Genomic DNA, 24,030 nt, shown 5'->3' with positions numbered 1-24,030 from the left:
CCAGCGAATCCCTTCTGTTGTATGTCTTTTTGTCTCGGTCTTTGGCTTCTCGGTCTTTGGCTTTTTCACTAGCCGATCATGGCCTAATTGCGCTTTCACAGAGCTCAGTCGGGCTGTGCCTCAGCGCTGGGCTGGCATATCTACCCACCCTCTGCCCACATGCTCGAACCAATTTGATTTAAAGCAGGAAGAAAGCGGTTTGTTCGGGTTCAGTGGGTATCGCACTGCCGGGCTCAGTCCATGGCCACATTCTATCCTAGCACTCCTCACCTCCGTACTGCAAATCACATGTCTGACAATACATCGCCGTCCATTACAGAGAAAAATCTACATCGAAACGCTCAAGCTCTGCAAATCTATTCTGGGGTGGTTGGTTTTCAGCGACTCAAATATGAACTGGTATCTATTAATATGTGTGGTGTGCAATTTTTCAGCCATCATGGAAAGATTCATAAAACTCATCCGCAGCCCATACAGCAGTACAGCCCAGGCGTTAAACCAACAATTTGCTCCAACCGACTAGCAATCCGCGGCGATCGAACGGTGACTATCAAACAGCAAGGGCAGAGGCAGTACAATCACCGGAAGCCGGCCTGGGCACGGGTGTTCTTGAGCGTCTTCTTGATGATATCCTCCACCTCGTCCCAATCCTTGGTGTCAATCCGCTGGATGCTGGTGTTGAAGTACTTCTGGATCTGGTTGAGCATCTCCCACTCGTCGCGGTTGGAGATGAACGAGATCGAGACACCCACACGACCGAACCGACCGGTACGACCGATACGGTGAAGGTAGGTCTGGAAGTCCGCTTGGCGCGGAGCGCGAGGGTTGGTTTGGTGGATTTCAGGGATGTCCTGATCACGGGAATTAGCTTGCATGAACTTGAAGATCACATCTCAAATTGCTTACGTAGTTGATGACCATGGAAACGGTCGAAACATCAATACCTCTGGCGAGGACGTTGGTGGTGATCAGAACCTTGGCTTGTCCCGCACGGAACTGGTCAATCACGGCATCACGCTGCGAGCCTTCGATACCACCGGTCAGGGAGGCAACGGTGTGACCTTCGGCCACCATGCGCCTTTCAATTTCGACAGCAGAGGCACGGGTCTAGCGAGGATTAGCAGAAACCCTGTGGCACGAGTCCAAATCCACCAACCTTGACGAAAATAATGGAAGAGCCAACGGTGAGAAGACCATAAAGCTGAACAAGGGTCTGGTACTTCTCTTCCTCGTTGGCGCAGTCAAGATACAATTGCTTGATACCCTCGACGGTCAATTCCTCATGCTGAAGGGTAATCTCGTTCGCATTCGGGGCGAACTTGGAAGCGTATTCGTGGACGTGCGTAGGGAAAGTGGCCGAAAAGAGCACAACCTGAATATCCCTGGGCAACAAACTGCGAAGCTGTTAGTCACCACACTATTCGGAAGAGGAATGGCGAAACTGACGCCTTGACACGGATGCACTGATCGCCAAGACCCTGCTGGTCAAGCATGTTATCTGCCTCGTCCAGAACCAGCACCTTGAGCTTGTTGGCCGTGATGGTGCGTCTCTTGATCATATCGGTAACCGTTCCTGGCGTACCCACAACAACGGAGCACTCCAATTTGGTCGGGCGCGCATTGCTATCCGCAGGCACAGCAGTGCCGATGAGGAGGTTCGGGAGGAATTGACCCATGACCTGGATGACACCCACGATCTGACGCGCCAACTCGCGCGTAGGGGCCAAAATCAGGGCCTGTGGGGTCTTCTGCAGTTGCTCCGTGCTGAGGTCGATGCGGCTGAGGACATTGAGCGTGAATGCGGCAGTCTTTCCAGTACCCGACTGGGACTGGCCGACCAGGTTCTTTGCGGGATTGCCGAGCAGAAGAGGGAGAGCTCTTTCTTGGATCTTAGACGGTTTGCGGAAGTTCATAGCCGACAATCCTTGCAAGATACGAGGATCGCTGTTGAGCAAACGGTGTTAGCCCCAAAGGGTCATTCAGTGATTTGATTGACATGCGACCTACAGGCCAAGGTCCTCGAAGTTCTTGACTGAGAACAGAGGATTGTTGGGGTCGGCTTGCAGATCGCTGAGCTTGACCTCCACGGTGTAGTCGGGTTCCTGAAGATCGGAGCCACCCAAGGCGGCGGGCGCTCCATCCGTTTGATCGATTTCTTTGGGGGTTTCGGTGGACTCTGCGTAAGAGGGCTGAATTAGCGTGGTTCTGGATGCGATCGACCGCGATGGAGGGTGACACAGTCGCCGGGTCGAAGGAAGGTATGCCGCCGCGTGTTGTCCATACCTGCAGGCTGAGGTTCTTCGGGCTTGGAAATGCGGTCGGCGAGAGAGCCGCCAGCAGGCTGTTCGTCGGAGGCCATGATAATCTCGTGAAACGGCAAAGGTAGTTTGAGGACGGTGTGTGTTGTGAGGAAAAATAATAAAAAGGCTGCTTGATTCCAGACGGAAGAAGGAGGGGAGCAGCGGGGTAGGTAATTCTATTTAAACCAGACGCGCGACGAAGGGCTGGCTCCAAACAGCGACTCAAGCGAACACAAGGCAGAGGTGGAAATCCTTTCAAGGACGAAGAAGAAAGAGAAGGAGAGAGAAAGATTTACTCGGGACCAACTCGGGACTCAGAGCAATCGCGGTAGCAATAAGGCAGTAATGGGAATGGGTGTTCAAGTTGCTATGCTCATTTGCTCATCACCAGACAATGACGGCGGAAAAACCAGTCCGGACCGCCTTTGAGCTGCGCTAGTCCTGAATAGGAAGGAGGACTGGAAGGCGTCGTGATGCCCCTTGTGGTAGGCGGTGAAAGGGCAGTGAAAGGGCATCGACGGTACGGTACCTTACTCTAGTGGCATCAGGCTGAATGACGTAGTGCTCCAACGTGGCCTGACAGCCTCGTTCGGTATTGTCATCGGGCAATCTTCCGTGGCTTTTACTGCATCCAGCCTAAGCTGTGTTCTTCCCCGCTTCCTTCCCTTCGCAGTGATTGATTGATTGCCTGCGTCTCTCCTCTCTTCTCCAAACTACTATCATTAAGTCTTAGTGATTGCTGTCCACTTCGGCTTCTTCCACTGCTGCTCCGATCCCTTGCCATTGACACCGGTCGCGCACCAGGCTTCCCTTCTCCGGGTGGTTGGTGGTTTCAACGTGCGCCTGCTTGGGTTATCTTAGGCCGACACATTCCGGTTTCTCCTGGTTTCGCATCCCCGTCCTCAGTCTTCTGCGCCGTGATCTTCGGGCAGCGAATTAGCCGTCAGCATGGCAACCCCAGATGTCGCCCCTCATTTTGGGGCAGAGCTGAAGGTATGATGATGTCTGCAGTTAGGAAAACAACCAAGTATTCACGCTAACAGCCGAATTGAACAGGATGCCTTCAAGCCAGTCAACAATTGGGTATGTCCTTTCCGCATGTTCGTTCGCGCGCATTCCCCCGACCACAACGACGGCCGACCCAAGGTTCCGGGCTAAGCCATCGCTCCCCAGGTTTCCCATGGCATCGGGTGGTTGGATGAAATACAACAGTTCTACCGAGAGCGCAGTGTTATCGAGAAGGAATATGCGGCCAAGATGACGGCGCTGTGCAGAAAGTACAACGACCGCAAGGCGAAGAAGATCAGCACGCTGAGTGTAGGAGATACTCCGAGTATGACCCCGGGCTCGCTCGAAAGCGCCTCGCTCACGACATGGACGACGCAATTGACTGCGATCGAGGCGCACGCCGCCGAACGCGACCAATTCGGCACGGATCTGGTGGTTCAAATAGCGGAGCCGCTCAAACAAGCCGCAGCGCAATACGAGGAACTGCGGAAGTGCCACGTCGACTTTCATGCCAAATTGGAGAAGGAAAGGGACTCTTCTTACAGCGAGCTTAAGAAGGTCAAGGGGAAATATGACGGTGCATGTCAGGAGGTGGAAGCGCGACGGAAGAAAATGGAGAGCTCGTTTGACCACAGCAAGTCCAAGGCCCAAGCGGCCTATCAGCAGCAGATTCTGGAAATGAACAACGTCAAGGTATGTAGCCAATCACAGCTCCTATCGCACACTAACAGAAGCAGAACACCTACCTCATCAGCATCAACGTGACGAACAAGCTCAAGGAGCGCTTTTACCACGAATATGTTCCCGAGCTACTCGATGTAGGTTTCTTTCGCCCAGCCTCAGCTATGACACTAACGTTTGACACTAACGTTCGCAGGGGCTGCAAGACCTCAACGAAACCCGTGTAGCGAAGCTGAATTCAATCTGGGCGCAAGCAGCTCAGTTGGACAAGAATTACCTGACCAAAAGTGTGGAGCACATGTCCAATCTCCTGCACGAGATCCCCCGCAACCTCCCTCATCTCGACTCGCTCATGTTCTTGCGCCACAACACCACCCCTCTTCAAGAACCCGCCAATGTAGGCTTCGAGCCCAGCCCGGTCTGGCACGATGACGAAGCCCTCATAACCGACGAGACCGCCAAGGTCTTCCTGCGCAATCTTCTCAGTAAGAGCAAGACACAGGTGCGCGATCTGCGAGTGGAGACCGATCAGAAGCGACGAGAGGTAGAGGCGGCCAAGAAGGTACGCGAAGCGATCCAGCAGGGCAGGGACAAACGGAGCGAGGTGGAAGTAGTCCGGTCTATCTTCTTCCTGCAAGAGACGTTGCATGAGCTTGACCGCAAACGCCTGACGGCCGAAGTTGAGACATCAACAATCATGTCCGTGGTAGGCGACCTGTCGCTGGGGGCGCGAAATCATAACTTCAAGTCGCAGACATTCAAGATCCCCACCAACTGCGACCTTTGCGGTGAGCGCATCTGGGGTCTATCAGCCAAGGGCTTCGACTGCCGCGACTGCGGTTATACGTGCCACAGCAAGTGCGAGATGAAGGTGCCGGCAGAATGTCCGGGCGAGCAGACCAAGGAGGAGAAGAAGAAGCTCAAAGCCGAGCGACAGGAGCTGGCCAACTCGACCCCGACTCTCGACCTGGAGCCGTCATCATCCAGCGGCCCAACGGGGGCGCCCTCGCTCACACGCAAAGACACCATGAACTCACTCAGTTCCGGTTACGCCGTCAGTGCCAACCGCTCCTTATCCACCGCCACCAGTCTCTCCCCGTCTACAGCCGAGTTACCTGCATCAACCCCAACACCACCAGCTACAGAGACCAAACCCGCTGCCGCGGCCGCCTCCAAGCGGAACCGCATCCTTGCGCCACCGCCGGCGCAATACATCAACAGTCCTCCATCCACCCCGACCCTCAGTTCCAAACCGGCTTCTTCCGAACCCCGCGGGAAGATGCTGTATCCGTATCAAGCACAGGGCGATGACGAAGTCACCGTCCAAGAAGGGGACGATATCGTTATTGTAGAGCCAGATGGTAAGCTACTCTTGTCGCATCCTTCATCTTCTCACATCCTTGATTCTGGAATATCCAGGCTAATCACCACATAAAACAGACGGATCTGGCTGGCTTCGCGTGCGAACCCCGGCAACCGGAAACGAAGGCCTCGTCCCGGCCTCCTACGTCGAAGCCCTTCCGATGGAACGCCCAGCATCAACTTACTCAACCAACTCCTCGGCCTCGGCCTCGGCCTCTACCTTGCCAGCAGGCGGCAGCAAACGCATCGGCCCCGCCGTGGCGCCGCGCCGGGGGGCCAAGAAATTGGCCTACGTCGAAGCGTTGTACGACTACGAGGCCCGCAGTGACATGGAATGGAGTATGAGCGAAGGGGACCGGTTCGTGCTGGTGAACCGGGATAGCGGGGATGGGTGGGCGGATGTGGAGCGGGGGGGCGTGACGAAGAGCGTGCCGGCGAACTATATCCAGGATGTTTAGACAGTTGGCGGAAACGAACGTGGGGATTCCAGGCACGGAGGGTCCAGGTGGAAGGAATTAGGGAGGTAGCATGTGGCTTTTGGGCTTTAGGCACTAGATAAAGCTCACGGATTGCTAGTTGTTGGATTTGGTTGGAGGGTGAGACGGCGGAAGGTGCAGTACATATACCACAATACATACGGTGCTCCTTGCTGTTATGCTGTACATAATCGAGCATAGCTAAACTTGTACTTTTGTTTCAGGGACTTGTCTTAAGCTAGCGTGACGGTAATTGGAGAATACCACCCTTGGGGTTTAAATTAGGAAAGGCCGGCCGCGCTCCAGGCTGTGACTAGGTTCTATAACTAGGCTTGGGGATGCTATAATCGATAGCTGTACTTGATCCTTTCAATCGTTCTCCCCTTCCGCCTCCTTGTCTCGTTCTCCCAACTCATTTCCCATCTCAGCTCTGAAGATAGATTTTAGTTCATCGATTCTTTCAGTCACCTTTCCCTGCTATCTTGCCATGCACTGCTTCGTAGTATTATAGCTTCCGACTCCGTGGCCATGGGCATCCTCACCACAGTACCAATTCCATAGCGAGAGGTATACCCTTGGCACCGTAGTAAGGAGTACTACAGAGATTGAGAGATCGAGATCAGCGATAGGTGATATTCCCAGGGTTGCATCTAATCTTCTTTGTTGCCGGGAGGCGGGAGGGGGATAATCTTCATTGCTCGCAGACAAGATCTGCTGACTGTATATCGTATTGCTATATACCTATATCCTGCTGTAGGTATTGCGCAAACTGCGCAACAAACCTATATATAAAGCCTGCGATTCGAAGGGGCGAGCCCCCCCGCCCCCGAAGCTCAGCAGAAACCCCCTACCCTCCCAGACGGTTCTATCAACAGATTCCCCACGGCGAACTAACGGTTCTGTGCTCCCCGTCCAGACACAAACCCCCCCCTCCACGCAGCCATCGCTACCTCGTGCTCACTCAAACATCATCATTCTCGTATACGTCATGACTCATAACATTTGCACCATCGCTTCTCTTTGCTTTCTTTCCTTTGGAAGTAGACGAGCCGGTAGTGAAGTCCAGCCCGTCTGCAAATGTTATACCTCGTCCCGGAGGGCCGCCTCCTCCGATAACGATAGCCACGACCAATCGCCCTGGAAGACGTCGGCGGGCAGAGCATTGACGTCGAGGTCTTCGAGGGCGTAGATCGCGGCGGCGGACGCGCTGTCTGCGTAGGAGACCCCGACCCCGACCCCGACCCCGTTCTCGAAGTCGAGCGGGTTGACCATGCTCAGCGAGCTGGGGAGGTCACTTATCGTGCAGTATGATGGGGACGGGTAGGCGGTGCTGGTGCTGGTGCCGGGCAGGTAGATGGGACTGCTGCCGGGCGTACCGGGGATGAGACCCTGCTGCTGCTGCTGCTGCTGGTACAGCTGGGATGATGGGGGTGGTGGTGGTGGCGGCGGGCTCACGGAGATGATGGACCGAGGGCGATGATCGCCATAGTCCCCTGTCGGGGGAGAGTGGGAGTCGCGCCGAAATCCTGCGCCTGCACCACCACTGCTACCACCGCCCGTGGATGACGGCGCAGGACGCGGCGCAATCGGCTTCAGGGAGCCCACCGAGGTGGAACGAGGAGATCTGCCGGCGGCTCTCTAGAACAAAGAGCAAGACGCCAAAGGGAATTCCACATCAGCCTTAGACTGTTCTCTGGAGCAATGAGGAAGGAGTGTGTGGGAAAATTCAGATTCAGATGGTGAGTGGGCTTTTTTGGTTGTCTTTGTAGTATATGTTTGGGGCGGGGGGGCTTGCAATGCTGGTGCTGAACATCGGGGATGGCTCTACTTTTGATGCTTGACATCTGGCGTCGGCCTCACGTTTGAGCTTGGCGTGATCCTCGGGCGCCTCGCACGGCGTGCAGTTGCAGACCGAGCAGGTTGCAAAGGGACGGCCCTTTCGGTTGATGTGGATTAATGGTCGATCTGTGCGAAGGTGAAATTAGCCAGGTAGATTGGAATACCAGTCACACAAGGCATGTATATATTACCATGGTGCTTGCAGGTGGTCACTCGGTGACCGCGAACGCAAGCTTCACAGGCCCACTTTTCACCGTCGATGAGCATCCCTTGGACAAAGATTGAAGTGGAATAGAGGCGGCCATGATTCCCAGGCGGATAGGGGGGAGGATTTATAGGTAAGAGCAAACAATACGTGATGGGCCGGAAAACCAGCGAGCGAGAAAAAAAAAGATTAGAGACGCCGATGGGGGAAATGAAAACCACCAGATGGAGCGTTACTACAGAAAAAGGCAAAGCCGCATGGGGATGGGGAACGGGCACAGCCACGGATCGACTACATGGATGGCAAGGACTGGACTGGACTGTACTGTATAGAAAAAGGCAGCTCGGTAGAGAAAGAAAGTACTCCGTAGCTGGTAGTGAGAGAGAGGGGGGAGGGGGTAGGTGGTCAGTAGGTAGGTCCTGAGCTTCGTGTGCAAGGGAAATGATTGCATGCGCGGTTTTTGGGTCTCATTTTACCGCAATATGGGGGGGGGATTGGGGAGGGTCCGTTCCTGGATGGACCCAAAAGTCCCAAGTTCTGACTGCTAACTTACCATACTGGAGGTAGTCAGTTTAGAGAGAAAGAGGTAATCCGAAGGGAGTGCAAGTGCAGTGCGCCAGAGCCAGCCAGGACCAACTCCTCCTTAGCTGATTTCTCCTCCCTCGATCTCCTCCTCCTCCTCCTCTTCTCTCCCGCTGGCTGCGGAGTCCATGATGATATAATTGCCCTAACAAAAAAACCAGCGATTAGCATGCGGGATTTTCCCTAGCGAAATATCGAGACAATTCGTTGGTAACGAGATGCCGCATCCGTCTTAGTTGCGGGCAAAACCGAATGGTGCAGCAAATTCCCGCATACAATGAATGAACAATAACACAGAAAATCCTCTCGCGGGACTAGCTATAGTTACAATCATATTCCTGCTGCCTTGGATCAAAGGCACTAAGCAGCGACAGGTGAACGGCGACTGCGAAGAGATTATTACTCCGTACGCTCGAGCTGCTGATGATCGGAGGGAAAAGGTCTGGGTTGGGTTGGGACCTGTTGGAGATCCAAAATTCGAGACCCTGGCGGCGCACAGCTTGCAGCTTGCAGACCATGCTGCACGAAGAGCACAAGTGTGGGAAAAGCTCGAGCCATGGCGGGATGGATGGAGGTGGCTGAGCAGCTTTCCATTTCCTTCAACTGCTTGAAGCACGAGCCAATCTGGGCCTGCGTGATTTAAAAATTTGACATTTGGAAGTGGTGCAGTGGTGGTTGTTGCTTATTTCCCATTCCAAACTTGTTTGGCCACGCCGCGCTTTCGGTCCTCCCCGGTCGGAGCTTTTGCATCATCGGCTCCTCATCGAACCTGCTCCGTGCTCAGCTCGTAGTAAATTGGGACCCTCCGACTGGTTGGAACCAGAAGTCCGTGGCTTGAGAGACAGACTCAATCTTGTGGTGTGGGAGAGTGCGAGAGTGCTGATCTTCGTCCGATCGGAAAAAGTAAGGACGAGCAAATCAGTCAATCCGCCCAAACATGTGACTGCCTCCCGTTCAATTTCATTCCTCAGGCCTCCCCCAGGCCACCCATCCCCTTCCCATTTCCTTTCGCTCTCATCAATCCTTCTCGCATAATACAACCATGACCAGGATGGCTTAATTGTGACTACTTCTACTCTGAAGCAACCAGCTGCGTGCATCACAAATATTCTAATAGTAAATTCGGTCGGTCTAAATACAGAGAATCGAAAGGTAAAGTCGGGCTATATACATACAACCACAACCACCTTCGCACAAGAGAGTCCATCCCCAAACCTATCTAGGCGTAGGTGGGCCAGACAGTGACGGTCGAAGTGGTGGTGGTAACCACGGCTTCGGTTGTCGTAGTCCAGGCAGTTGAGGTCACCCACACGGTGGTGGTCGAGGCACCGGAGCCAGCCTGAGTAGCGACAGCCTTGTGGGCCGTCACAGAGACAGAGCCCGAGAAGCTGTCCTCGGGGTTGGTCTCCTCCTCCTCATCGTCCTCATCGTCGCAGTCGGGCAAGTCCTCGTCATCCTCATCCTCATCGGAGGCAGAGGCAGAGCTGGAAGAAGCAGAGCTGGACTCGGAGGTAGCAGTGGCGGTCGCCTCGGCGGCAACGCTGGCAGCGGTAGTCTCGGGAGTAGCCGTCGCAATGCTGACAGCAACCGAGGACTCGGTAGCAGATGCATAATGGGCAGCAGCAGTAGAAGCCGCAGAAACAGCAATGGACGAGCTGGCGGCGCTAACGGTGTCCGTGCCCTGGGCGATGATGCGGGCCACAGCGGCCTCCGCGGCAATCATGACGATCGCCTGGGTGTTACCGGTGGGCAGATCGGGGTGGATACTGGCATCAACAACATACTAGGAAACCGGTTAGCTCACTGCGCGATGCCATCGATTCCAGAAGGGCATCCTTACCAAGTTCTCGGTACCGTACACCTTGGTGTTGAGATCAACGACCGAAGTGCCGTTGTTGACACGTCCATCGTCAGTGCCGATCTTCGCAGTGCCGACAAAGTGGTCACCGCTGGTCATAAGGTTAAGGATACCGGAGGCAGTCGAGGTTCCGGAGATGGAGAACCCGGAGGTGGAGTTGCTGATGTCGTCGATCAAGCTCTGGAAGAAGCGGGTGACAGCTTCCTTGTCCGCGGCAGTCTGCAACCAGGGGTCGGTCTCGAGGGTGGTGGTACCGGAGCTGTCAATGCCAAGGACACCGGTCGAGGTGGCACCGTGGGTCAGGTACAGCTTCATGGTGATAACGCCGTCCGTGCTGGTGCTGCAGGAAGCCTGGTAGAAACGAGTAATGCCATCGGTTCCAACGTTGGAGGTCCAGAACTGGAGACGGTGGCCACCCTGGGTGAGGACACCGGAGCCCTCAGCAAAAAGCTTCTGAACGGCGGCGCTGGGGCCGGGAACAACACTGGAGGTGTTGAAGTGGGTGAAGTTGCTGTTGGTGTTGACGGTGATGGTGAACATGGGGTGGTCACGAAGGTTCTGGCCAACGGGCAGGTTGATCCACTCCGAGGAAGGAGGGAGGGTGATGCCTGTGTTGCCGCTCTTGACAGTCTGGATCTGCTCAGTGGGGCCAATGCCGGAGTTGAACAAGATGCGAGGAGTAGACATGGAACCGGCAGCAAGGACAACCTTACCACCAGCATTCAGGTTGATGATCTCGATGCCACCAGAGCTGGTCTCGACCTCGACACCAGTAACGCGGGCGCTGCGGCGTACAAGACGGCGGACCTTGGTGCTCGTGCGAAGGCTGAAGTTGTCAAGGTCCTGGACCAAGGGGAGGTAGGAGCGGACGGGACCAGCACGGATACCATTGCCCACATCCCAGGAGGGGTAACTGTACACCATGTGCTTCTCGTTGGGCTGCTTCTGGGAGTCAACAGACTTCCATCCAAGACCCTTCAGGAAGCCGGACAGAACAGTGTACATGCCCTGGTCGTAGCGCTTGCCGTCGGCAGAGGGAAGAGTGCTTCCGGGGTTGAGCGCGTAGAGACGATTAGCGGCCGCCTCGATGTCCTTCCACTTCCAGCCGGTGGGCCACTTGTCGTCGAAATCGGCCTCCTGGGGGTGGATGAAGGATTCGGCGTTGACAATGGTACCACCACCGAGAACACAACCGGCCATTCCCGCAGTATCGTCGCAGAGGTAGTCGCCCATCAAGTTGAGGGAGGTGAGGGAGCTGCCGAGGGCGGGGATATCGAAAGGAGTCATCGAGGAGTTCCACGAAAGAGCATCGGTCGCACCTAGCTCCGTGGTCGGAGCCACACCACGCTCGATCAGCAGAACCTTCTTGTTGGTCTCGGCCAGACGCTCAGCGGCAACGATACCGGCAGCACCGCCTCCGACAACGATGTAATCATAGGTCGTGTTCGAGACCGTGGCGACGACACTGGCCGAGGCACTGGCAGAAGGGCTGGTAACCGAGGCGGACGCAGAGGCAGTAGATGTGCTCGAGACGGCCTTCGCAGCCCAGGTGGCGTAGCTAGACGACTTGGCCTTGGACAGGTAGACTTCGAAGCCACCGTAGCCGGCTCCGTGGAAAGGCATGGCAGAAGAATCGGAGGAGGGGGTAGTAGGGCTGGTCGTAGCGAGACCCCAGCCGAAGTAGTAGGTGTCTTCGGTGGCGCCGAAGGTGGTAGGCTCGCCGAGAATGCAGTTCTCGCACAGGAAGGTATAGGTGAGGAAAGTGCTGTTGACGGAGGTTCCCTCGGGGATTTCGAGAATGCTGGCATCACCGCTGTAAACCTCGGGACTAGAGTAGGCACTGGTCTCGCGGAGAGTTCCGACAGCAGAATCGCCGTTGGCCCAGGCTGCGATGAGGAGAGCCTTGGTCATAGAACCGGACATACTGACACCACCCCATCCCTTAGAGCTGTCGAGAGGCACACTCAGCTGACCGATGAAGCTCTTCTCCACGGTCTCGGGCAGCGCAATACCGAAACAGAAGCCCGTATCAGAATCGCACCATCTCTGGAAGTCCATGCCGGAAAGCGAATCACTGTAGGCGGAAGTGGCGGTGGCTGCGGCGGAGGCACCGAGCGCGGAGCTCAGGGCCACAGCGCCGCTAAGAATGTAGGAACGCATCTTGAAGCGAATTGTTCGAAAGAGAAGAACGAGCAAAAGATGCGATAGACCAGAAAGGGTCGGAAAGTTACCTAATCAAAGGTGAGAAGAATGAGATAGAAACCTTGAGGGGGAAAGCTGGCCCAGCAGCAACCCGGAAAAGAGTGGCGGCAAAAAAGAGATTGCCAGAAAAAAAAAGAAAGAAAAAACAAAAGAAGGACCGAAAAGAATGAGAGAGAATGGATTGAAACTTTTGAAAGCCGGTGGAAGTCCAATTCGAGGCGGACCACGGCATTGATATAGAATCCTCCGCGAGGCCGACGTGGGGACAGGTCGGCCATCGTGTGAGGAAAGCGGAGGCGTAACGGTGATTGAAGGGAGGTCAGAGGATAAGACTAATGCATTAAAGATATTGATTGTGGACACGCATGCCCACCTCGAAGGCGTCTAGTCTGCTCCCTTCCAGCGATGTGGCCGTCTAGAACCCAGGCTGTGAGTGGCTTCGAAGCAAAATAAGCAATATCCGGCGGGCCCTGGGCGTTTCTCGGAGAGCGGCGTGGAGTGGGACATGCCAAGCATCCCTAGTCGGCATGTGTTTCACGAGCAGACATCGGTGGTTTGAGCGTTATAGCACCCCTGTGCCTTGGAAGAGCCAAGCTCATCTATATCAAACAGATTCCTGGCAGGAGTTCGCGCCGGAGTGGATTGATCACAAAACCCGCGTCGCCTATTGGCCTCCCTGGGCGTCGGATGAATAATGAAGGTCCCCAGTGGGTGGAAGACAGCCCCCGTTGTCGACAGGCGGTTCCTACCAAGTCATGATATCGGACAGGTATAGTGACGATGCCAAGAGCTGTCTTATCACCGTAGAGGCTTGGAGTATTCACAACTCCAGTCGTTGGTGCCTAGGGGGGGGGGGGGGGGGGGGTTTGTCTGTTTAGCAAGGCGATTGCAAACACCTGGATCGGAAAATGGACAATATTCAAACATACCTGATACTTTGTTCGGTTTTGAGAATCAACATGCTGGCTCTGGCCGCCGGGATGATATCGTAAGTGAAGCGTCCTGCGGAATCCTGAGACAAACAAAGTGTCAGAGAAGATGGATGGTGGAAGACGGAGAGAGGAGTCTGGAAATTACTCTAGTCCGCAGTGACTCGGGAGGGAAAACCTCGGTCGGCCTCCGGGCGGGTCCCACCACCAGGCAGCTGAGCCGACCAACCGGCGATAGGGTCATACTCATCAATTTTTCTTTTTTCTTCAATTGAGCGGGGCAATTTCCTTGATAAATCATTTCATTACTACTCTACATGCAGAGAGACGTGCGCTAAAAATGTAGGTACCAAACAACTGTACAGCTGCCTTCAATATCACTTCGTTGGCAACCCACATCCGCCATCTGCCCTGCTAGCAATCGGCTATCGGCTATCGTCAAATACAGTGCTTCGACCAATCTGGCTGCATATTGACTCTAAAGAAGACAAAAAAACAAGAAGAAAAAAAAAAAAGAGAAAAAGGTCCGTCGGAAGAAGAAAAGGGCTTTCGGTGAGAATTGACAAGCATGAGCAAACATGCACTGGTAGATGAACTATTTAAACAAGAACCATGCCAGCTCCGAACAAGGTTGACATGACAGTGACCAGGCCCACAAGAACAGGGGTCATGGTCAGGTGGGGCACGTGCAGGCCAGCAGCAGCACCTGGAGAGCTGGTCGAAGTCCCGCTGCCGGAAGAGCTAGAGCCACTGCTCGAGGAGGCAGAGCCAGATCCAGGCGTGGCGGTGCTGGTAGAAGCAGTTCCAGCGTTCATGCTACCAGAGCCCGAGAATCCAACACCCTTGCCGGCACCCTCGGTCATGTACTTCTTAGCGGGCTCGGGAATGGCAGGAAGAGAGTCGTTCTCAACATCCCAGTTGGGCGAATCCTTCGCAGGGCACGGGTTGGCGCCTCCAGTCTTGTTGTAGCCACCGTCGCCAGTGGGGCTCTTGGTCTTGGCCAGAGCAGACTTGAGAGCATCGTAGTCATCCAAGGTGCTGACCTTGCCGTCCTTGATCTGGACGAGACCGTAGTTGCTGGGCTCCTCCGAGTACTCGTAGACGAGACCACCGGAGTAGACGCCGGTCATGTCGGTGCTGTACAAGGAGCTGACCTCTTCGAACTTGCGGGTGTTGGTGTTGCAGCCGTACTCGGACAGGAAGAGAGGAAGACCGTATCCAGTGAAGTTCTTGACCTTCTGGTCCCAGCCGGAGGTGGTGAAGGAAGACGGGTCGCACCAAGAGTAGTCGTTGAAGGCGAAGAAGTCGCTGCGCTCATCGTCGCTACCGCAGTTCATGTACTGGGCCATCTGGAGACGGTTCGTGTCGATATCGGCCTAGAGAGACAAATTCCAGGTTAGTCTTTCCGTGCTTTTTCCTTTCCTTGTGATATGACGTGACTACATACAGCAGAGTATCCGACAGGGATCTCACGGTACTTGCGGCTGCGGATGTACTGGCGAAGATCACGCGTGACGGCCTTAACATAGGGAGCAGCACTCGACGAGGGACCGTCGTTGATGACCTCGTTTCCAGAGAAGAAGGCGAGGGTGTTCTTGTAATTGGCGAACTTGTCGACCGTGGCGAAGATGTACTGGAGATAGACATCGTTGTAGGAGGGCTTCGGGTCGGCACGGTTGAGAGAGTACTTGGGGGTGTTGACGTCGAGAACCAGGTAGATGCCAGCATCTGCCAGAGCGTTCATGCACTCGTCGTGATCCGCGGAGTTGTCGACGGAGTAAACACGGATAGTGTTCAAGCCGAGCTCGGTGAACTTGGCGATGTCGCGCTTGCAACCTTCGGCATCGGCAATGGGATCGGCCAGCTTGGACGAGCCACCGGGTTGGTAGTCGACACCACGGATGTAGAAACGGTCGTCACCCTTGAAGAAGGCATTACCCTTGACGGTGATGGGAGTCACGTCGTCACGGGCCTTGAGGTTCGGAGCAGCCAAAGCGGTGGAGGCGCCCAAAGTGATGGCTGTCGCGATAGCGTAGCCCTTCATGTTGATAGATTATGTGAGTCGAGGTGCTTTGATGGGAGATAAACAAGGCGGATGGTGGGTGAGTCTCGGGAACGAATGGAGACCTGCTGTGTAACAGAGTATGATATAGTTGATGGGAGGGTAGAGCTTGGAAGAATTGGCGGCTATCGAAAGCAGGCGAGAAGAGGTCAATAAGATTGAACGAGTGACTTGAAATGGGGAGAGAAAGAGGGGGAAAAAAAAAAAAAGAAAAGCGAACGATTGAAGGGATAGTGGAGGAAAGAACCCAAGGCAGGGGAAGAAGATGATGAGGAGAGAAGAGAGAGAAATCGAAAGAGTAAGGAAGGGGGTGGTGGTGGTGGTGCAGGGTCGAAGGACCCTTAAAGGGTAACTGAAGAGCAGACACTGGGCAGCCCAAGGCAGGCAGTGTCAGCCATCCACTCCATCCCTGAGCCGTCTGCCCCATACAAAGATTCAAAACAGTAAGGATAACCCAGGTTGCCACAAAGAAGCGCGTGTCACACAATGTCTCCATTGCCTGGATTGCCGGATGAGGCAGCCAAGGGATTTCAGTATGTGTGGGAAATTGCTGGGCGGGTCTACCGGATGCCTATCAGCTGTCTCGATCGTCAGATCGCCCCCAGCGCAGGACTGCACTGCACTGCAGGATGGATCAGGGTCCAGCCAGGGACGGACTGGACTGGACTGGACTATACATAGGACAGCAGAGTGGATTCCATTGTGTGTAAACAGTTTGTTATTTTCTAGTGAATAGGTGAATATTGAAGAACAGTAAATTGAATTGAATTGGTGTTTTCCTTCTGGTGAATTTCTATCTCTGCTGTGCCTTTTTCAATCACCAATTAAGTCGACCATGACATCCTTGTACCTGGGAAGGGCGCAAAGAATGGATGGAGTGGAGATGGAGCCCTGAGGAGCCCTGAGGAGCCCTGAAAAGCCCTGAACCCCGGCCGGGCCAAGGAAAGAAGGAGGGGGCCCCCAGTGGGTCCAGCCACAAATCCAGTCCCTGGGCGGGAAAGAAAACGAAGTGAGACCCCTGCCTGGGTGCTGCTCACTGGAAGTGGCTTGACATATTGCACTGTACTGTACACAGTATGTACTGTACTTCCACACCCTGCAAAATAGGTTACTCAGTGCTCAACTGTCGACTAAGCACTAACGACCAGATCAAACACTTCTGCCTCTCCAAACATACTATGTGTAATCATGTTAACGTATAAGAAGGGGAAGATCCCCTCCTCTCTCTCAAGCACTTCAGGGTACCGATCGATGCAGCCATCCCGTTTCCCTGCCGTGCCAAAGCAGATCATCTCCGAGCTGGTTTGACTCGAGGGTTGGTTCCTTCCTCAGCATGTCTGACCTCCTCCCCCTTCTCTTTTCCCTTGTGGTGTCCCCAAATACCTCCCTCCGTTGATGGCCGAGCAAACGCCCAGAAGAATAGGCTTTGGGGGGGGGGGGGGGGTTACGACGACTCTGTATCCTGTCTCAGAGCCCCAAGGTTTTGCCTGTGCCATTCGTTGGATGGAGAGCAGGTATGGTTACCCAGCCAAGAAGCAGCAGCTGAGACATGCCAACACAACACCCAAGATTCCCTTCCTTCCCCCATCCACTCAACCCACCCTCCGCTAATTTTAGGCGGTCCCCTCGCTAATTTTAGCCAATCACTCATTTCCCTGCATTTACGTATGAAGAAGAGCCAAGTTTGATCTCCCTTTCGCTCTTTGGACTGGTAGAGGATGAGATCAGTGATTCTTCTTGTGCCACAATTGACATCTGTATGTCTCTGTATGTCTGTATGTCCGGAAGGGACCATTATCACTCGATCCTTTGATGATGCACTTAGAGGAGGAAAGTAAATCACAGGAGCAGAACGCGTGCGTCAAGATAAGATATCTTTTCTATACTTCAATTTACAATGTACATACTTCAACATAACTTACTCGTACTCTCAATTGCCGAACCGAATACTCTGCCTATGTAGGAGGGATCCCTCCGAACCCGGTCGGGAGTGGTACTTTCTCTACTCCCTCAACTCTTCAACCCAATCCAATCCAACCCACAAACAGAAACAATCTCAGATAACTTATCGCATCCACAACCATAAATACTTAACTTTACACTTCCAATCCCTCATCACCCAGGGGACATAAAACCCGCCCTGTCCCCTCCATTCCCAAACCAAACACGAAAACCCTAACACTGACGTCAACGCACAGATCGAAGCACGGTCCCACCAACTCTCGCTCTAGACCCAATTCTCCCCCCCCCCCCCTCCCCGCGACCGGTAACCGTACCTGTCTATCCATCTATCCAATCCCCTTAACCGAGCCCAGCCCGACCGACCGTCAAATCCAAGACCGCATACCAACAAAACAAGACAAAACAGAAGAACGAAGTTCTCCACAAAAACCAACCCAAGAACTCAGGAGGTTGAGTACCGCTCACTGAGCGACATCTCCCACGGGGGGTGAATAGCTCGCGTCAAAACTCACATGCGGAATCCTTGGCCGGAGATTTAACGAGCGCGGCGGGACTCGGCTAGTCGGTCGAGACCGTCTCGGCGGGGTGGGTTGCCATTTGATGAATTACGGAGGTCTTGGGGGGGTCGGGAGAGGTTTAGGCAGCATGTTTCTGCTTCTTGGGTTTGGTTGTGCTGACTTATGGGATTGTGGAGGGTAGGTGAAGGTGAGGTTTACTTCTGTTGACGTGCGAAGGAGGAATATATATCTAGATAGCCAGATAGGAGGGAAGGTTGAGAATTTGGTGGATTATCAGGAAAGAAAGATATTGGAATGTATGGGACTGTATACCTCATGACATTAATCCCAGGGTTCTCTAGAGGATATGAAGTCCTTCAAGCCGCCCGGGCGCGCACAATTGAATCAGGAGTGGAGCGAGCGTAGGCTGCCTCGCATCACATGAAATCGGGCCATCATGCTCGGAGCCCGCGGACGGGACTGACCTGGTCCTTGACACTCTGAAGTATTGCCAATGGGTCAAGACATGCGCTACGAGCATGCTGTGAATCCATTGAGGCGCAGACGATTGCCAGGGGGGAATAGAGCTCGACAAGCGAGGAGCATGGGTTTGCCAAGTCGCCGGGTGAAACGATGTGAACTATACTGATAATTTATTGACTCGCGAGCGGAAAGGGGGCGGAATTGTACTAGGGAATGCTGTTGATGGCAGCCTAATATGCTATGTATACTGTTGTAGGGCTCGGGTAGGTACGTAGGCATCTATATATGCTATGTCGGCCAATGGCTGAAGGGTTTGTACTGCACCTTCCTCAGCTCTTGCAGTCAACATGACAGTCTTGTGATCAAGCGAAGCGACCTACTCGCAGTACTACTTTGTTCAAAAGGCATACTTATCCTCGCTTGCTTGCCTGCAAAGAACACCCAGAGGAAAATGAAGGATGTAATGCACTGGCTGTTGTTGGCGGTCCCCTGAGCTGCTCAACACCGACTGTCATGGCAAAGGCATCTTGCCATTGTTGGGGCAGCTGCACCATGATCTAGCAGGTAGGACCAGCATAGTACTCACCTCGTTTGGAAGATGCAGGCTCGGTGCTTGCTCTTCCAACTCTCACTACGTGGCGTCTGGCTCCTTCCCCGAGGACTTACTGCACCTGAGGTTCAAGAGGCAGGAGAATGTCCATGATATGGCCACCGAAGCCCGACAACCTCCTCCAAGAGGGCGTCCAGAAGAGCAGCAACAGTATCCTCACCTCGCAACCACACAATTTCGATCATTCTTTCTCGTCATCCCCTCAGCTTGTACCAGCTCATACCAGCTCAAACGAGCAAGCAAGTGTGAGTGGCCTCCAAGCACCCAAGCACCGAGCATGTACTGCAGACACTGACAGCACACCAGATGCATTACACCACCTACCCCCTCATCTGGATCAACCTCATTAGCACCGTCTGGTGTCAATGGTCCAAACTCTTCATCAGCCAGCCAGCCTTCACCAACCACCCGTGGCCATCCATCCTACTCGAATCACCCGAGTTCGGCCCCACCGGCTCCTACCTTGACATCGACCACACACGCGAGGGCGCAGGCAACTTCCCCGCCCTGTCCTGGCCCTATCCATCCGGCACGGCCGTCCAAGAGTATATCCTCCTCTGCGAGGACCCCGACTCCCCGACCGCCGAAGCCGTCATCCACGGCCTGTTCTATGGGGTCCATCGCGCGACAACCGGGGTGCAGAACCCGGATTTCTTCCTCGACCAGTCGCAGACCGAGCCGTTCATGCTGCGGGGTGGATTCAAGTACGGCCAGAATGGAGGGAACGGCGTGTATTTCGCCCCGCTGGCGCCCCGGGGCCAAGGGCCGCATCGGTACTTCTTCGAGCTGGTGGCACTGAACGAAACCTTGGACCAGCAGGGTCTCAGTTCGCCGGCGAAGATTGAGGAAATTATGCGCGCGATCGAGGGGAAGGTGGCGGGATGGGGCGCTTGGATGGCATTGTCTCAGAGAGCTTGAAGCATGATCCGAATCGGATGGAGATCGTTATCCGTTGTTGTGTTGCACAGTGTGCTTTGAGTCGTTCATCGTCATCGTCGTTGTTGTGTTTTCATGGATACACCCGCAATCATTTGTAACACCCGGAGACAGGCATTGGGAGCACCTGCAATCAAGAAAGTGGTACGACCACAGTTCACTCGATGGGCTTCGCTCTGATCTTCACTTTCATGTCTTACATGGAGTAGTCATGGACGTCATCGTCGAAAGTCGGCATTCTTTCTGCGTCGACTAGGGCCGGTTAGCTTCGAATCGTCCGATAATTATAGTATGGACTATTGAGCCGAACGACCCGACTTTGGCTTCATTCTTGACCGTTTGGTCGAAAACAAACTTCTGTTCGTATTGTGTTTGGTAGAAGAGGCAAAATGACTGCCCGGCTGTCTCCAAGATTAGCACAAGGATAGGGGCGCTAGTCCAGTCCCGGTAAGGGTCAGCCTCACTGCGCTAGTTAGAGCCAATCAGAGATGGCCACTGATGCTTACGCTGCCCAGAATAGCAGATCTGATCCAACTTAGCTAGCCGTTCTGGGACTAGGGCCGAATCTAATAAGAGCTAAGCCCCTTTAGCCCTTCAACGGATGCGGAGGGGGGTTTCGGCGCTCGGGAAGCTGTAACAATGACAGCCGGTCTGTCGACACTGCAAGGTGAAGAGGCATCGAATGATGCCTCAAAGAAAATCAATTTGATCACAGTGTGAATGATTCTTGATGAAACTCAAAGGGATCAGTTGTTGATGTAAGTGGATAGCAATCGACAGGTACCAGAGATGGTCAGGCACACCTCCTTGGCAAATTGGCCACCTGGATGGTAGTGCCGATAGTCCGCGAACGGTGGCAGAGGAACGGACCAAGTGGCCCAGTTCGGGCTTCCTTTTTCCCCTGGTGCCTGATAGACCCAGCACAAAGACTCCTGTGCTGAAAGAGAAAAAAAAATCCATACTGAATACTTTGCCCCAGAGCTCAATTCTTTTGTCCTCGGTAGAAATCTCATGTGGTCAACTCCGAGGTCTTGACGGAGAAGACTGCTCGGTTGCGAAGAGTAAGGTGGGGTAAAACCGTAAAAGCAACACGACTGATCTCATGGTGTTGTCATTATTCTGCTTATCGACCTGGAGTTCTTCGGATTTGTCTCAGCGGTCGGGATCGTCCGCTCCAGCCTGACTGGCCGCAACAACTGAAACATTCTTCCCTTTTCAAGCCAGTGAGGTTAAATTCAATGCCGACTGTTCGCAATGACACCACGACACCAATCATCAAAACAGTCTGCCTGCCAATCAGTGTCTGTCCGAGGTGGTATACACACAGATTGTGAGACACACAACCAAAGCCAAAGATGCATGGCTGCCGTCTTACACCCTCTGTGTAGGTAATAGGTGGGTTGGGTTAGGAAATCCAGGCGAGCTGGTGTGTGCATTGGCCCAATTGCCCGTGTTCGCGGCTGACGGTGACCTCGTACAATCGGTCGAGAAGTCATGACTCCCACGGATTGCATCCGGATACTTTTGTTGCTTTTTTAAGGGCATTTTATCGCGACCGGAGGGGATAGGCTATGCATCGCCGCACCTGGGTAGAACCATGGTGCAAGATGCATCTGGGTAACCTTGTTCCTCTCTCTATCAGTCCCTCTTGTTATAATGCCTTTGCTTCCTGAATGTTGTTTGCTTCATCCTTTCTTTCTATGATGATAACCAAAAAAATAAGGCACCATCTTGTAATTTGATCTTCTAGCGTCTTTCCACTCGTTGATCCACTCACTCACTGGCTCCGCAAGTCCGAGCTAGACCTGCCTTGTTTTTTTCATTAGTACGTATTCTTTTTTTTCCTGCTCTTTCTAGCCTGCCTGGCAATCGAGGTTCTTTTTTTTTTTTTTCTTCTCTTTCTCTCTTTTGTCTGCTACTATTTATTCACTGGCGGCGCAGCAGAACAAGCCTTGTCGGCCATTTGTTTCACTCTCATCTCGGGTGGCTTGCAGTTAATCAATCACCTGCCAACCGTTACTATAATCAACTATTGCCAGCCCACTGTTGCAGGACGCACCACACGCACCGTACTGTACTCAGCCCAGTACTTACTCATACTTATCAACCTGCCTGGCCTCTCTCTTCCGCTTCCGTCTCCTTCCCCTCTTCATCGACCTCCGAGTATTACCCTTTTGGGAACTCCAACCAAGTGAACGACCACTTTTTCTCTCGCTTCGATCCCCTGAACCTTCGTTTCTTCCACTTCAACTTCAAAACAAAAAACATCCCACTCGATCAAAAAAGACGTCGAATATCCAACTGAGGCGCCATGGCGTTGTCAACTCGCCTGCTCCAACTGCTTCTCCTATCCCTGATCGCCTTATTTGCGATTGCAGCCCCGGCCGCCGATCAGTCCGAATCCGACGCCCCGTCGGTCGCCGACAGCATCGAAGAGACCTCCCTCCACAAGGCTCTGCATCTGTTCCAGAGGTTCAGCCACGGCATCTTCCAGTCTGACGAGGAAGCTGCCGCAGCTCTCCAGCAGGATGATTCGTCGTTGGCGGACCACTTGAACCTGGTCAAGCGAGCGGATGGCAACTCGACGGTTGCGGTAGAGACGACGAGCCAGGCCCCGGAGCCGGCAGCGACCACTTCTGCCGCCGCGGCAGCAACCACCGCTTCGCAGGCTGAGAGTTCCACCAGCAGTGCGCAACAACAGCCCACCACTACTGCTGCGGAAACTACCGCCGCTCCTACGACCACTGCTGCCCGCACGACCGCTGCGAGACCTACGACTAGCTCTAGCAGCAGTGAGTCCAGCTCTAGCAGCAGTGAGTCGAGCTCTAGTAGCAGTGAGTCTAGCTCCTCGTCTCCGTCCACGTCTTCCTCTTCCTCTTCTGCCTCTACGGCGACCACCTCGTCGACCTCTTCCTCCTCGTCGTCTGCCACGGCGACGTCGACCTCTACTACTTCTACTTCTGCGTCCACTTCGTCCACATCTTCGTCCTCGTCCTCTTCTCACACCACCGCAGCTAGTACCACGATCCCCACCGTCGCGGCCACTACTACTACTACTACCTCTACCTCTGCTACTTCCACTACCACTAGTACCACTTCATCCAGCTCACATACTACCGCAGCTCACACGACCTCCACCACCTCAACAACATCCACCTCCTCGACCTCCTCCTCGTCCTCCACTTCATCAAGATCCACATCCGCCACCTCGACCTCGACCTCGACCTCCACCACCCTCGAGACCACCACCTCCACTACTTCAACCAAGGACTCCCAAACCACAGACGACAGCTCCACCACCAGCGCCAAGACCACCCCCTACACCTCCACCTACAAGATGACCACCACGCTGCCCAACGGCCAGCAGAGCACCGTCACCGCCATCACCGTCATCCACCCGACCGAGACTGCCCACGAGGTCGCCACCGGCACCCGCGGATCCCCAAGTCTGCAGACCGACAACGGTGCCGCGACCGCGCACGGTCTAGGTCGGGAGCTGTTCGTGATGGTCGGTGGAGCGGCCGTGGTGGCTATGGCTCTGTAAAGACAAAAGCAAACCACCTCCCCCACATCATCCGAATACTTGTTTTTCTCCTCCCAGCAAATGCATTTTCCGGCGTTTTTTTTTTTTTTTTTTTGTTTCCTGCTAGCTTTTCAGCTGCCCCCATGATACCTCTCACCATATTACGATCCTTTTGATGCAAAAACAAAACACACGTGAATCTGGCAAAGCATACATTACTTGTTCATTTAGCTCGGCGTATTCCCACACCTTGTCTCTCCTTTAGCGCATTCTGATTTCTGTTTTTACACCTGGGTTGGGGAGAAGAGGAGGGTAGAGGGGATGGATGGATGGATGTTGTTCAAAGCATGTGCATACTTTAGACAGGTTGTCTTTGATCATTCACCCTTGGGGGTTGCCAAGGTGACTCCTGGATCACGGATCATTCGGACATAATTTGAGACTGTTTCGTTCTCTCAGTTGTTTCAGGCTATGGATAATTGTAGTGCTTAGGTCATGAAAATGGGTATTCTGAA

General features: G+C 54.0%; 7 protein-coding genes across 7 annotated transcripts; 3 read left to right on the top strand and 4 right to left on the bottom strand.

Annotated features, from left to right (window-relative positions):
- Window positions 1–349: 349 nt before the first annotated feature.
- Window positions 350–2,406, bottom strand: dbp5 (ATP-dependent RNA helicase DBP5). Its single transcript, XM_025587800.1, has 6 exons — window positions 2,284–2,406; window positions 2,008–2,176; window positions 1,447–1,944; window positions 1,157–1,394; window positions 907–1,107; window positions 350–851 (listed from the first exon to the last, which is right to left on the bottom strand). The coding sequence occupies exons 1-6, from the start codon at window positions 2,357–2,359 to the stop codon at window positions 579–581; spliced, it is 1,455 nt and encodes a 484-aa protein (XP_025436599.1). The 5' UTR covers window positions 2,360–2,406; the 3' UTR covers window positions 350–578.
- Window positions 2,407–2,979: 573 nt separating this feature from the next.
- Window positions 2,980–6,051, top strand: BO95DRAFT_448224 (putative actin polymerization protein Bzz1). Its single transcript, XM_025587799.1, has 6 exons — window positions 2,980–3,293; window positions 3,357–3,383; window positions 3,474–4,001; window positions 4,046–4,126; window positions 4,186–5,350; window positions 5,430–6,051. Exons 1-6 carry the CDS (start codon window positions 3,249–3,251, stop codon window positions 5,807–5,809), a joined length of 2,226 nt encoding a protein of 741 aa, XP_025436598.1. The 5' UTR covers window positions 2,980–3,248; the 3' UTR covers window positions 5,810–6,051.
- Window positions 6,052–7,325: 1,274 nt separating this feature from the next.
- On the bottom strand, window positions 7,326–7,939 carry BO95DRAFT_448223 (putative Cu-dependent DNA-binding protein). Its single transcript, XM_025587798.1, has 2 exons — window positions 7,831–7,939; window positions 7,326–7,792 (listed from the first exon to the last, which is right to left on the bottom strand). Exons 1-2 carry the CDS (start codon window positions 7,844–7,846, stop codon window positions 7,560–7,562), a joined length of 249 nt encoding a protein of 82 aa, XP_025436597.1. The 5' UTR covers window positions 7,847–7,939; the 3' UTR covers window positions 7,326–7,559.
- Window positions 7,940–10,156: 2,217 nt separating this feature from the next.
- On the bottom strand, window positions 10,157–12,835 carry BO95DRAFT_30128 (putative cellobiose dehydrogenase). The gene is made up of 2 exons (XM_025581765.1): window positions 12,702–12,835; window positions 10,157–12,542 (listed from the first exon to the last, which is right to left on the bottom strand). Exon 2 carries the CDS (start codon window positions 12,469–12,471, stop codon window positions 10,249–10,251), a length of 2,223 nt encoding a protein of 740 aa, XP_025436596.1. The 5' UTR covers window positions 12,472–12,542; window positions 12,702–12,835; the 3' UTR covers window positions 10,157–10,248.
- Window positions 12,836–14,041: 1,206 nt separating this feature from the next.
- On the bottom strand, window positions 14,042–15,486 carry gel1 (1,3-beta-glucanosyltransferase gel1; the record flags this gene model as incomplete). Its single annotated transcript, XM_025583203.1, has 2 exons — window positions 14,042–14,818; window positions 14,890–15,486. The coding sequence occupies 2 exons, from the start codon at window positions 15,484–15,486 to the stop codon at window positions 14,042–14,044; spliced, it is 1,374 nt and encodes a 457-aa protein (XP_025436595.1).
- A 3,876-nt stretch (window positions 15,487–19,362) lies between these two features.
- On the top strand, window positions 19,363–19,974 carry BO95DRAFT_376469 (YbhB/YbcL family Raf kinase inhibitor-like protein; the record flags this gene model as incomplete). Its single annotated transcript, XM_025583206.1, has 1 exon — window positions 19,363–19,974. One exon carries the CDS (start codon window positions 19,363–19,365, stop codon window positions 19,972–19,974), a length of 612 nt encoding a protein of 203 aa, XP_025436594.1.
- A 1,922-nt stretch (window positions 19,975–21,896) lies between these two features.
- BO95DRAFT_29998 (putative GPI anchored cell wall protein (Dan4)) lies at window positions 21,897–24,021 on the top strand. Its single transcript, XM_025581764.1, has one exon. It carries the CDS (start codon window positions 22,304–22,306, stop codon window positions 23,534–23,536), a length of 1,233 nt encoding a protein of 410 aa, XP_025436593.1. The 5' UTR covers window positions 21,897–22,303; the 3' UTR covers window positions 23,537–24,021.
- The last annotated feature ends 9 nt before the right edge of the window (window positions 24,022–24,030 follow it).

Source organism: Aspergillus brunneoviolaceus (assembly GCF_003184695.1).
Source record: "Aspergillus brunneoviolaceus CBS 621.78 unplaced genomic scaffold BO95scaffold_111, whole genome shotgun sequence".
Classification (NCBI taxonomy): Eukaryota; Fungi; Ascomycota; class Eurotiomycetes; order Eurotiales; family Aspergillaceae; genus Aspergillus; species Aspergillus brunneoviolaceus.
This window is presented reverse-complemented; position numbering and strand designations above follow the sequence as displayed.

Excerpts from the sequence above, each read along its gene's own strand:
- BO95DRAFT_30128 (XM_025581765.1), bottom strand. The coding sequence starts at position 12,471 with ATGCGTTCCTACATTCTTAGCGGCGCTGTGGCCCTGAGCTCCGCGCTC.
- BO95DRAFT_448224 (XM_025587799.1), top strand. The coding sequence starts at position 3,249 with ATGGCAACCCCAGATGTCGCCCCTCATTTTGGGGCAGAGCTGAAG. Across the intron at positions 3,294-3,356 it reads ATTTTGGGGCAGAGCTGAAG|GATGCCTTCAAGCCAGTCAA; the intron begins GTATGATGATGT and ends CGAATTGAACAG. Across the intron at positions 4,127-4,185 it reads ATGTTCCCGAGCTACTCGAT|GGGCTGCAAGACCTCAACGA; the intron begins GTAGGTTTCTTT and ends TAACGTTCGCAG.
- BO95DRAFT_29998 (XM_025581764.1), top strand. The coding sequence starts at position 22,304 with ATGGCGTTGTCAACTCGCCTGCTCCAACTGCTTCTCCTATCCCTGATC.
- dbp5 (XM_025587800.1), bottom strand. The coding sequence starts at position 2,359 with ATGGCCTCCGACGAACAGCCTGCTGGCGGCTCTCTCGCCGACCGCATT. Across the intron at positions 1,945-2,007 it reads AACTTCGAGGACCTTGGCCT|CGATCCTCGTATCTTGCAAG; the intron begins GTAGGTCGCATG and ends TTTGCTCAACAG. Across the intron at positions 852-906 it reads TTTCCATGGTCATCAACTAC|GACATCCCTGAAATCCACCA; the intron begins GTAAGCAATTTG and ends TCCCGTGATCAG.